This window comes from Manis javanica, chromosome 11 (assembly GCF_040802235.1).
Source record: "Manis javanica isolate MJ-LG chromosome 11, MJ_LKY, whole genome shotgun sequence".
Classification (NCBI taxonomy): domain Eukaryota; kingdom Metazoa; phylum Chordata; class Mammalia; order Pholidota; family Manidae; genus Manis; species Manis javanica.
In genome coordinates, this window is record NC_133166.1 from 26,464,617 (window position 1) to 26,478,759 (window position 14,143).

At 41.8% G+C, this 14,143-nt stretch overlaps 1 protein-coding gene across 1 annotated transcript; it reads left to right on the plus strand.

Annotated features, from left to right (window-relative positions):
• Positions 1 to 6,286: 6,286 nt before the first annotated feature.
• On the plus strand, positions 6,287 to 7,225 carry LOC108404118 (olfactory receptor 52E4-like). The gene has a single exon (XM_036994484.2). It carries the CDS (start codon positions 6,287 to 6,289, stop codon positions 7,223 to 7,225), a length of 939 nt encoding a protein of 312 aa, XP_036850379.2.
• Positions 7,226 to 14,143: the final 6,918 nt, after the last annotated feature.

Genomic DNA, 14,143 nt, shown 5'->3' on the forward strand with positions numbered 1-14,143 from the left:
CACCCATAAAAATTGCCTTTCTGACATGAAAAGAATGTTCAACATCACTGATCATCAAGAAAATGCAAATCCAAATTAAAATGAGACATCACCTCACATCACTCAGAATGACTAGTCCCAAAATGACAAGAAATAACAAGTGTTGGTAAGGATGTGAAGAAAAGGGAACCTTCCTCCACTGTTGGTGGGAAGGTCAGTTTGTGCAACCACTATGTAAAGCAGTATGGAGGTTTCTCAAAAGATTAAAAAGAGAAATACTATCTGACCCAGGAATTCCACTTCTGGGAATCTGCCTAAAGAAAACAAAATCATTAATTCAAAAAGATACATTCAACCATATTTACTACAGCATTATTTACAATAGCTAAGATATGGAAGAAACCTAAGTGTACATCAATAAACGAATGGATAAAAACAATGTGGTGCATATAGAGAATAGAATATTATTCAGCTATAAAGAAGAAAGAAATTGAGTCATATGTATCAACATAGATGGACTAAGAGCTTATTAGGCTAAGTCAGAGAAATACATGATTTCACTTCTGTGTGGAATCTAAAGAATAAAAACAAATGAACAAAAAAACAAAAGTAGTTTCACAAGCAAGGAGAACAAACTAGTAGTTGATAAGGGGAAGAAGAGTAAAGAAAGGGTAAAGTAGATTAAGGGAAAAAAACAGAGAAACTTCTAAGTGAAAAACAAATCATGGGGATGAGAAGTATAGCATCAGGAATACAGTCAGCAATACTAAAATATCTTTGTATGATGACAGATGGAAACTGCATTTATCATGCTGAGCATTTTGTAAGGTATATAATTGCTGAATCAGTATGTTGTACACCTGAAATTGATATAATATGTATATCAACTATAATTCAATTAAAAAAAGAAAAAAATGTCTTTGTGAGAGCTTTGGATACCAAGTAGAAGGCTGTAAAACCGAGGTAGAACCTGTGATGGAAGAGGGTTGACAAGTAACAAGCCTGTTGAGGTGGCCCATGCTGCATAATTGAGGCATCCCTGTCCCCCATGAATGTAGCTCCAGTTGCACCCATATGCAACCTTACCACTATCCACTTCTGACAAAGGGCCCAGCCCAGGAGAAGCCATGGCTAGGTGTGAGCCCTGTAACAGGCACAGCAACCTCAGGCCTGACTGTGACCCATGAAGCAGTCCCAGGAGCAGATTCCAGTCCTCCTTTACCACGGACCAGGTTGTTCTGCCAGAATAGAGCCCAGCCCAGTGACGCAGCAGGATCACGTGCAGAACGCAAGGAAGCCACAGTCTGCTGTAGCCTTGCTAGCAGGCCTGCCCACTGAGGTGCAGCCTGCAGGCCACACCACAGCCAGGGAACCTCCTTCCAGCTCTACTCAACTCTGATATTGGAGGTAGTCCTGCCAGGCCAATAACCCCCCAGGACAAGGACTTCACCTGCCAAACCAGTCTGAAAACAGGAAGGGGGGTCTGCTCCTTCAGTACACACCCCAACTCAAGGCTACACGGGTCACAAAGAATCAGTCAAACATGACACAACAGTAACTAATAAAGCTCCAATAACTGAACTTAATGAAATGTAGATATGTGAACTGTCTGATAAAGAATTCAAAATAATCATCTTAAAGAAGCTTAATGAGCTATAAGAGAAAACAGACAACACTGCAATAAGGAAAACAATGAGTGAACAAAATAAGAAGTATAACAAAGAAATAGGATAAAAATGCACCAAATAGAAATCCTGAAAATGAAGAATATAATAACTGAAATAAAAAAATTAATAAAGATAAAGAAAATATGGTCTATACATACAATGAAATATTATTCAGCCTTAAAGAAAAGGAAACGCTGTCACTGAAAAAACATGGATAGACCAGAGGAACTGAAGATATTAAGCTAAGTGAAATGAGACTGTCATGTAAAGAAAAATATTGCATGATTTAATATGGAGTAGAAAAAAAGTGCTGAACTCATAGTAACAGAGAGTAGAATGGTAGATACGTGAGGCTGGGGCATGGGAAAAAAAGGAGCTAAAACATAAAAGTAGAATGGTAGTTGCCAGAGGATGGGGAGTGGGGTTCAGAGAGAGGTCTTGTTTAATGAGTAAAGTTTCAGTTTTTGCAAAATGAAAAATACTAAAGATAGGCAGTGGTTATGGTTGTTGTATAATAATATATATACTTAATACTACTGAATACTACACTTGAAAATGGTTAAGATAGAAAATTGTATGCTGTGTGTGACATAAATTGGAACATAACAAAAAATTGGAAATAAAGGAAACACTAAACCAAAGAAAAAATATGGATATTATTCCATAAGTACAAACTGATGGAATTATACAAGAGACATAGAGATGAGATCTGGATGGTTCATTTCGAAGGCCATCAAGGCAGTCATGGTAATTGAGGAAGAGCTGAAGGAAAGGGGAAGCAAGTGGCGACTGCTTGAGAGGTAGAACTTAGGATCCCCAAAGGCTGTAATGTTTAGGGGAATCATGAAGTAAAGTGAGTTGAAACAGTTGATTGTGTATTTCCAAAAGGACTTTGACCAAAATCATGTTTTCGGTCACCATTTTTCATATAACCCTGTAGCATACAAGGGAGGAATATTAGGAAGAGACTGGATACAGCACACTTGGTTTGGTATGATTGGTGTTGATACAATGGGGAGGAGGACGAATGAGGCAGTGGCCTGGAACTGGGGAGTGAGTTCTCATTAACCAAAAAAAGGAGTGATGAAATGAGAACATATCAGATCTAAAGAGGATCTCCTTTGGATCACAGGCATTAGCTTCCATCTCTTAACAATTCAAAAGTGTCAGATTGTAGAATATTAAAAACAAAAGCAGGTTGTCTAACGTATTCAATAGTCCTTCCTTCTTGTTCTATCTGCCCTCAGGAAAACCGTGACCTACAGCACCTCCTTGTTACTACACGGACCACACCATCATCATCCAGGAAGGGAGACCCTAAGGGAACTTGGACCTTCAGCTCAGCCTGCATTCTGTTTTTCAGAAGAATGTGGAGTTCCCTCACCCTCTGACACAGGGGCTAACTCAAGGCCTCTCTACAAAAACTGAGCTGCTCACTATTGTTTATGCACTGGGAAGGAGAATTAGTCAGGGCTAGAGGGCTATTATCTACAGGCACGAACTCTGTCAAAAAACAGTCTAACTTACCTACTTCTCCTTCATCTTCTGAATCACAGTTACAACAATGCCAAACGGCACCAGGATTCACACATTTCCATTTAACAGAAAGGAAGAGCTAAGGAAAGTCGCCGAAGTCACACTTTGAAGATTTAATAGTATAAACTTAGTATATCCGTGACATTGAAGAGGGCAGGATCAGTACCATCCCTCACACAGACTCCTCTCCCTTTAGGATTTCTTTCCTTCACAGCTCATGAACATCCCCTCCCCTGAGCTCAGGAGTTCTGTCCAGTCGGGTGATGTTCCCCTGCAGGCGCACTAGGAAGGAAGAAGGAGGTAGACGGACTTAATGACCCAGACCCCAGAGGACTCAGACGCTAAGCTCTGGGACTCTGGGATATGACAAGGCTGAAGGACGTCCTCCCTCACTATAAAAGTTTCCTCCATGTGACAGGATGGATGGGGCTCCAGGGATGGAAAGGGATGCAGGGGAGATGAGATACTACAAAGAGGAAAAGAAGGGCACAAGGAGAAGGTAAAGGAGGAGAGAAGGGGACAGCAAGCTCCGCTTGGCTGAGAAGTGACCCAAAGCACTGCTCTCCATTCTCTTCACAAAGAAGGCACCAGAGCACATGGACTGGAGCAGACATCAGCAGGTGAGCCGATGACACACCAGCAAGTACTATGCAGCATCATCACATACACAAACACATACAGCTCATACATTCACACACACAAGTCACACAGTACACACCTCACACCAAACATGTAGCAGTGTACCACACCTGAAGGCACCAAATAATGAGTGTTGTTCTGGCAGGAAACTACTGACGGGGAGGCAGAGCCAGCACCTAGGCTGCTGTGGCGCGTGAGGCTGAAGGGGGACACTGCAGGTCACGGTCATAGGTCTGAGGTTGGAAATGGAGGTGTGGCAAGGTCATAACCAAATAAAATGATGAGGGTATTCGGCTTCTCCTCTGCAGTAATATATTAGTTTTTCTCCTACATAGGCCTGGGGAATTCAGAGGTCATCAATTCTACCTTGGCCTCTGTGCACCCTCTCCATGGAAATGTATCCAAGGCTCCTTAATGGCGCCCAATACACCTGCTAGATTAGCCTTACCCAGTGCTCCCTCCTGCCTTCTGCTTCATGGCCCTGTCATGACAGAGCCTGAGAGAAGGTCCCCCTCCCATCAATAGTGTGAGAAATCTGTAAGGAGAGGAGAACATGGTCTACGTTCCATCTGAGCTGTGTTGGTTTATGTGGGCATCCACAGAGGCCTAGAAATGAGTCACAGTGCGAGGCCCGGTGCCTCTCATTCACCTTGGAATGTTCTGTGTCATCCCTCCCTCCTCCCTCCTCCACCTCACCTTACAGCCACCATGAGTTCTTCATAAATAATGGGCACATTACAATCAAGTAGGTTACTTTTGTTACAGGGATTTTTTGCTCTTTAGGGTTAAAATGAAAGATAAAACTTGGGGAAGGAATAATAATTTAAATAACTACCATATACTGACTATACCCAATGAGCCTGCACTCTACACGCATTGGTCTTAATTCTCCTTAAAACAAATCACATTCAATGGAATTCATGAAACCAATTTCACAGAACAAACTGACTTGAAAAGTAAAGGTGTTTGTCCAAGATCTCCAGCTAGCAGATAGAATGGCAGGATTTCAAGCCATGTTTGAATGATTTCAAAGTCCATTTAAATCATTTGTAATATCGTGTTATTAGCAATGCGCTAATGGGGAAAAGAGCCAGCAGGGTAAAAGTAAATTCACAATGTCAGTAAATGGAGTATTGGTGGGCAGTAAGGGGGAAGGTCTCTAATATAGCTGAGCTTTCAATGAACTTTGGGGCTGGGATCCTTGTCAGTGTGCACATCTAGGAAAAGATGGAATTTTTCCTTCCTCCATGAATAACCCTTGAGCATATCGGCCCCACACTGTCTGCCACCGTGTGTGGCCCACAGCTGCAGCAGAAAGAGGCAAGCATTCTGATCAAAATTGGGAGACGGTGGATGTACCCTCGACTTTTCACTCTACTGTCAGAGAAGAGTCCCCTCTGACACTTGCCTGGAAACTAGTCTCTCAGCTGCCAAAACACAGCCTCCCTGAAGGTGGGGCCAGCTCTGAACTGTGACTCTCATGCTGTGTCATCCTAGCTACTTCCAAAGACTCTCCCCAGTGAAGTTCCATAATCTCTGTCATCCTTATTCTCTGCCTGGCATGGCCCCCTAATGCTGGCAAACACTGTGTTCTTCCTGCACATAGAAGTTTTCACTCGAGATGCTGTGGGGGCAGACAAACTCCTTACCTCCTACAGAACAGGGGATTACTAACGCCCTGTTGGATATCATTAGGGTACAATAACTACCTGGCAGAGTTATATGTAACCACATTCTTGATAAAGCATTTTCTTTTTGTCTGTCTCACACACAAAGTCATGCACACACTCCACATATACATAAACAAAATAAACAAACAACAACAGGGAATTTCAGAATCAACAGAAGTCTGGAGGAGGTATGAGGCTGAAAAAGAAACCATTTCATAAGATTAGGAAGCATTAAAAATAGCAATGGCCTCAGTAGAAATGGCATGTGACAAAGCCAAAGACAGACATTGTGAGTACACTCCCAAGTGTTATGTTATGGTCTTAGTTCCATGAGAAAACTCTGTACATTCTTATTAAGTCAGAACACAGGCAACAGTATACACCAGCCATAATCATTTGAACTTCTTCTTTAACAGTTGAGAGCCACTGGGTATAGTAATTTCTAAAAAGGAAATTATAGTCTACTTAAAAATGTAATGGAAAAGAATGCCATAAAATATAAGTACACACCAATTGCTGAAATATTGTCATTTCTTTCAAAGATCTCACTGTAACAAAAAAGAGCCAAGAAAATATTACCTATGATTTCAGAATAATAATGTTTTATCAGAGAATCACGCAACTGCCTTCTGGAAAGAAGAGAATCCCTAAAGTCTGTAAATTAGCTTACTCCTGCCATTACCTGTAGTAATGATAAGAGGTATTTCTATATTTCCAGGACCTCGATAAGAAAAGATCTTAAACTGAGTGGCATCCCACCTCCTTCACAGAAATTCAGCAAGCCTTATTAGGAGAATGTCTCCTATCAATGACACCCAGTTCCATCCCCTCTTCTTTCGCCTGCTAGGGATACCAGGATTGGAGGCTGCACATTTCTGGATTGCTTTCCTATTCTGTGCTGTGTACCTGATTGCCCTCGTGGGGAACATCACCATTCTCTTTGTCATCAAGACAGAACACAGTCTCCACCAGCCCATGTTCTACTTCCTCGCCATGTTGGCTGTGATTGATCTGGGTCTGTCCACGTCCACGATCCCCAAAATGCTGGGCATCTTCTGGTTCAGCCTCCAAGAGATCAGCTTTGGGGGCTGCCTTGCTCAGATGTTCTTTGTCCACATGTTTGCAGGCATGGAGACTGTTCTACTGGTGGCCATGGCGTATGACCGCTTTGTTGCCATCCGCAGCCCTCTCCAGTACACCATGATCCTCACCAAAAAAACCATTGGCCTCCTGGCCTCTCTTGTTGTGGGAAGAAATTTCATTCTTATGACTCCAATGGTGTTTCTCATTCTGAGGTTGCCCTTCTGTGGGCATGATGTCATCCCTCACACATACTGTGAGCACATGGGTCTTGCCCGGTTGGCCTGTGCACCCATCAAGGTCAACATTATCTATGGGCTTGTGGCGATTTCTAATGCCTTTGTGGATGTGATCCTCATTGCCTCCTCCTACGTGCTTATCCTTCAAGCTGTTTTCCGCCTCCCCTCTCAGGATGCCCGACTGAAGGCTCTCAATACCTGTGGCTCTCATGTCTGTGTCATGCTCTGCTTTTACACACCAGCATTTTTCTCTTTTATGACACACCGCTTTGGACAGAACATTCCCCGCTATATCCACATTCTTCTGGCTAATATATATGTGGTTGTCCCACCTGCCCTTAATCCAGTCATTTATGGGGTCAGGACCAAGCAGATCCGAGAGCGAGTGGTAAAGATATTTGTACAGAAACAGTAGTTCCTTGTGAAGACTCAGGAAATAGATCAACCTATTAGCCATATTTTAATATGCTGAGGTTTCTTTTGGATTTCTATTATGTTAGTTCGTAGTAGCCAGGTTTTTTAGTTTTATCAGAAGTGGTTCAGGTTTGACAGATAAACTAAAGTGGCCTTTGCTGCCCTCTCTGCTCACCACACCCAAGTAACTGGACAATGGGTAAGGGCTAATGGAAAAAGCAAAAATGTCCTGGTGAGAGCAATGACTTTGGAGCAAAATAATGGGTGGAAAATGGTGAGAACCCTCCCCATTTATCCATACATCTTCTTTGTAGGGAAGTTTAGATCCTAAAGGAGCACTGATCTACTAATCTCATTTTGTAGATAACGAAAAAAAAGTTGAAGCCCTGAATTAATGGTAATTACAGGCAATTCTAGAATTCGTTATACATTTATATTTTTATATTAAGCCTCCAATTTTGTGCCCTCTGGAATCATGACTCATTTTTATTGTAATGCTCCCTCAGTCTTGTTACTGTCAGTGTTGCTCCCGTTCTCTATTCTGACCTGATCCTCCAATATTTATTTCACTCCTGCCCCCTCAATACCTCTCTCTGCACCGTGAACACTGTATCTCCATCCACTGTTATCAATCTGTTCTTCACTCTTTATCCAATAAACCAGGTATTTGGCAATTGATGAATATGAGAGTGTATAGCATGCATGTTAAGGACACACGGTATTGTTTTCTCACCTGAAGCAAAGTCATATTACATGTGAATAATTGTTTGTGCTCTGTGTCTAGTTCCAACGGAATTCTATTTACAATTTCTCTTGCTACACCATTTACTTTCAGATACACGCAGTTTCAGAAACTTTGTAAATGAAAATCAGAATCTATGCTTTCAACACAAAGCCAGACTTAACATCAAGTTCTGTATAATCTCAGTACAATTTATTATTCCTGTAGATATTCAATAGAAATTCCTGCTTCCAAACTCCAAATGCAGATGGAGGATGTGGTTTGATTTACACTAGATCAGAGAAGCCCTGAACTGAAATTTGTGTCTGAGCAAGACAGTCTTGCTTACAAATCACACATCTCCACTGTACTCTACCACACACCAGGTTCACTGAAAACAGGCAAAGTGCTCAGAAGCACACCAACGGATGGCATCATGAAATGGGGCAGACTGGGTGAGAAGACAGGGGGAGAAATGATACCTGCTGCCATTTTGTACATCTGTGCAACTTTTGTGAATTTGCGCAGTTCTAGGTCTTAATATTGATCCTAGCAGAGCAAAATGTTTACTTTTAGCACCTTATGGAATTTCTTAAGGCATGTGTGCATGGTCTATAATGGATGATTTTTTTTTAGCATTTGCCTCATGGACCTAAAATTTGATGGTAATGTGGAACTTTAAAGATGGAAAAACATGAATATTCACCTGACATATTCCTTTTATTTTGGAAGTAATAAAGCTGAGGTCAAAAGCAGTAACTTCTGTACATAAAATACCTTTTCATACCACCATCTGATGTAGCAAGAAATGGAAGATCACTCAGAAAATCCTTTTGAACACGAGTCCTATTCTTGTAAATATTGGGTAAGAAATATTTTACATATATATGTGAGACTCCATTGTTGGTCTCGGTGGATATATCTAGGAGAGTGGGAGTTGGAGCCAGGAGCCTAGGATTGGTGTCAAGAATGAGAGGGGAGCATACAGAGACTCTGAGAGCAGGTGGATGAAAGATAGTAAAAAAGAATGACTGAAATTGATGCACTTCATCCTACGGTCCATCGGTGCTGAGTGGTGAGGCATATGACTAGCCCCCAGGCCATTCCCATCTGTGCCACAAAGAGACATACTCCACACACACGAGGTATTTTCTGCTGTCAGTTTTATGAAGGGGTCTGTGACATGTACAAAACAACTACCTTGTTAAATCTATTCATGGTATTGGCAGAAATTCAATGTCAAAGTAATAGTATACACAGTGTGCTTGGCCCTGAAATGCTTCACAACCAAACTTTTTTGTGATACCTGGGCTTGGCTAAGCAAAATTCTTCCTTAGTCTCCCCTTTCACCGGGCCTTGGTGCTTCACTGTGGATTCCTCAAACATTTCCAAGTCTACTTCTGGTGAAAGGGACTAACTGGGGGCAGCAGTGCCATCTGGGTGGTGTTCTAAGGTCTTGACCAAACACATGTGGGCCCAGTCCTCAACTTTCCCCTTCCAAGAACTCCATGAGATTCTTATTCCAATATCCACCACCTTGTGAACTCAGCCATTTACCCTAAGGTGCTCTGTGACCCGCATCTATGGGGCTTTCCTGAGATGTCATGGCTGAGACCAGGCCTCAGGAGAATAAGCTACTGAGAAGTCTTTCTGGAAAGTAGATTCTTTCTTTCATGATATCACATGAGATGGAGACAACAGCAGAGTGCTGACATGCAGAATTGGAGGTGACTGTCATTCATCACTCATGTCAGACATAGGATGCATCCAGGGCTCTGGCCTACCAATGGCCCCCACTGAACCTTGAGCTTGAGCTGTGCCTTGGAGCTGTTCACTGACTCTCTCCAATCTGTTTTCTGGCTCTCATGCTGCCTCCCAGCTACAGCACCCCTGGGAGGCATTGGGTATGGCACACATACCTTACCTTACCTGCGACCTCTCAATGCTGCTACCTGGAGTGATCAGCCTGCCCCCTCCACAGGCTCCATGTGACCTGTCAGAAGTGGCTGCACCTGTCTGCTCTGGACTCACTGAGACCGTTGCTCTGCAAGGCCACCAAGCACTTTCAGTGTGTGCCCTGTTTCACCTCTAACTGCTATGATGACATGCTCTCTAAGTCAATATTGCATAATGCCAGGTAAGGGAGGTGCATTTCTTGTGTGAATGGGAACATTCTCTCATTCCAACCACAGGTGCCTCACTATACTACATGGCTAGAGACACTGTGGAAGGAAAGTCTGAGTTGAAAGAGAGTATCTTCTAGAAATCCAGTGATTAGGGTGTAAGCCTTTCAGAACCCAAGAACCTGACAGACTCCAGTACATTACAGATGACCTGGCAAAGTACTGTTATAGCCCTAATGCAAACACGAAGCACAACACACAGATTCCACTGCTACAGTAAACAAGCCTGCTGCCAACGTACACATGTTATCACTGTTGCTCTAGTAGGGACACGAGCTCAGGCACTAAAACACCCTACCTGCCCTCGTTGAGGCAAGTATATGGCCTTGGTGTTGCTCTAGCTCATAAAAAGTTACACACATTGTCACTGCCACTGCCAGGTGGCATGATTGCATTACTCTGTAATATAATGCACATGAAGAAGGCGGAAAAAGATCATAACACACAACAGGATCTTCAAAATATTTGGGAGCGTCCAGTTTTAATCTGTTTGGAAAAGGGAACATAACCTAGTGATAGATAAGGCTTTATAGTTCAAAGAAAGATAATTATTTGCTGTAATCATATAATAGTCCCTCAATGTGTCTAGATTTCTTATTCCATTCCTTAACTCAGATCCAAACACCAGCTCTGCAATCTTCCTCCTTTACTGTGTTCCTCCCACAACTATCTTCTGAATTTTTCAGCTCTGCTTCGCAAGAATGTACCACCCACCTAAGCCACCCTCCTCAATCCCAGTCTTGTGATACTTTACACACATACACCCCATCTCGTTCATGTATTACAACCTGATTCACAGGCATAATTAATGGTAAATACTGGCTCACTTGATGCCATATGCAGGTTATTCCATGGAGAGTGAAGGGAAGAAGCCACGAGAAGGGTACAATTGCTGGATTTGGACACTTTCTAAATGATTTTTCTCTATGGGTAAGGCAAATACTTAGAAGCAAGAGTGTGTTTTTAACTGTGCCTCATGTTGGCTCTCAAGACTACCTTTGCTATGTTATGGAATTATAGAAAGGATTTTCTCTTTCTCCAGAAAATAAGGAACATGTTATGGAAGAGATGTGGGCCTCTGACTGGAAGCCAGAAAACTCTTTCGTGAAAGGTTTCTGTACCTAATTACCACTGACGTGCTGCATCCCGACAGGACAGAGGTCCACCCATCTTCATTCCTTCTGATGGGGACTCCAAGGTTGGAATATGTGTACATCTGGATCAGCTTCCCTTTCTTTGCAGAGTCCCTAGTAGCCCTCCTGGGGAACATCACTATCCTGTTTGTAATCCACACTGAATGCAGCCTCCACCAGCCCATGTTTTCCTTCCTGGCCAAGTGGGCCTGCACTGACCTTGGCCTGTGCACAGCCACCACATGGCAGAAGCTGAGCATTTTCTGGTTCAGTTTCAGGGAGATTGTGTTTGGTGCTTGCATCACACACATATACATTATCCATCTATGCAGTGGCCTGGAGTCTTTCGTGCTCACACTATGGCCATAGAGCTATATATTGCCAAATGCAATACAAGCAGGATACAGTGGCAAGAGAAATTATTTGGGAGTCACATGTTCCAGGTGTAAAATCATGCTCTGGCCTTGACTGCAAGATTTACCTGAGCATTCACTTGAATCTCTTTGATTTTCAGTATCATTGCCAAAAAATGCTATAAAGCAGTATTCATTTGGGTAATAAAATACTATAAAGCAAAATCAACTAACACTAAAAGAACAGTTTGGAAAATCATTGTGCTTGTAAAATATTAAGATTTAGAATAAATAAACACATATATTTCTTTGTTACTTGTTACTTCTGGCGTATGTAGGCCAAGCTTCTGGAGCCTGAGTCTAGTGTTCAGTCACTGCATGAAGGGGAGTCCCCAGCTCCAGATCCCCAGTACTGGTGGCTCTTTGGGGACACTAAGCCCTCACCATGGTCAGGAGACCACAAAACCACGGAGGTAACAGGGCTCTATCTGGGCTGGAGGATGCATGGACTCCAGCTCCCACCGGGTTTGTTGGGGCTGAGCCTTAGGGCAGACTCTAATAGAGTGGCTGCTGACAGAATTAACAAAAGTCTTTCTCACTAGACTATAAAAGCAAGGTACGTCAGGTGATTTCTTTGGCTGTCCTAAGAGCTTCAAAGACATGAAGTTAGCTTCTAATTCAAGACGGAGCCCTGCTTGAAACTCACGGGCAGGTGAGCAAGGAATATGCAGAGCACAGGGTAGGGGGACTGTAATGTAAACTGAGAGGGGCAGTGAACTGAAGAAATGACACTTTGTGTGAATATATAAAGAAAAAGTGACCAACTAATCGTTTTCTCTATAGAAATTATGAAAATGACACCATCAAGATTTAGAAAAACTAAACACATCAGAACAATGAATGAAGATGACAAAAGTAATCTTCTTTTTATAAAAAGGAAGTACGACTCAGAAGATGGAACCAAGCACCTGGGGGGACACAAGAAGAGCCACAGGGATCATTTCCAGAGCTTAATCCATAAACATTTCCTCCGACGTCATGAACCAGTGATGGCTGTGTTCCTCCCATTTTCCCTTAAATTGCAGTGTGTAGTGTGCTTCTCTTGTACCTTTTCCACTATAGCATGTTGGATGTGTGTAGGGCCGGATATTTTCCACATAAGTTCACAGGTGCCATACAAAGATAAATCATACCCAATGCACCAATGGATTCTCATCTGCACCTGGAACAGGTAGTGATATAAACTTAGATGCATATTCAGAAGCAGTGTAATAGGTGGCCAAACAAACACTTCTACCCTAATGTGTATAATGGCACTAGTCTTAGGTAGTGAGAGAATGTACCCTCACACTAAGCACGATATGATAATGGGATAGGAATTTCTGTTCTATTGTTTATTTTGCATGAAGAAGGAATGTAAATAATTGTGGCCAAAACGTGGACTGTGATCTTAAGTTAAAAAAAATTTTTTTAACTGTGGGAAAATACATGTAACATAAAATTTACCATTAGTGACATTCAGGATTCAAATGTCTTGCAACCATCACCCCATTATCTAGTTCCAAAGCATTTTCATCCCATTGAAATGAAGCGTTTTGAAACATGGGTTTGAGGCCCATGAAGTGGCCACTGCTCATGTTCTCCTTTCCTCAGACCCTGGAAACCATCAGTTTTCTTTCTGCCACAGTGGATTTTCTATTCTGGATATCATACAATGTGTGGCCTTTTGTATCTGGCTTCTCTTACTTTCCTATGTTTTAAGGTCCATAGAGTGGTAGCATCTGTTAACACTCATTTTTTATGCCTTGATATTATTCAATTGTATAGCTATAATATATATATTTATACATTATTCAATTGATAAACATTTGAGTTGCCTCCACCTCTCAACTCTTACAACTAGTGTTATCATAGACATTAGTGTAGAAGTGTTTGTTTGGACACGTATTACACTGCTTCTGAGAATGCATCTAGGAGTAGAATTGCTGGGTGGCCATGTGAAATTCTAAGTTTAAATTTTAGAGGAACCATAAAATTGTTCTTCACATGCACCATTTTACATTCTAACCAAAAATTATAAGGAATCCCATTTTTCAACATCCTATCAATTTTTGTCTTTTTAACAATCTTATTGTTACACCTATCTTTGTGTATCCAGTGACATACTGTGCATTCGATTTGCATTTAAATAATGACTAATGATACTGAGCACATATTCACACACATGTTGGCCATCTATGTATCTTCTTTAGAGAAATGTCTACCCAAGTTCTTTGCCCACTTTTTTGATTGAGATGTTTGTGTTTTTATTGTTGAGTTGCAAGGTTTACTTATATAACTTGGGTATTAGGCCTTTATCAGATATACAGTTTGTAAATATTTTCTCCCATTCTAGAGGCCTTCTTTTCACTGTTTTGATACTGTCATTCAATGCACAAACATGTTTAATTTTGATGAAGTGCATTCATCCATTTTTTTTCTTGTTTCTTGCATTTTTGGTATCACATAAAAAAGCAATTGAAAAATTCA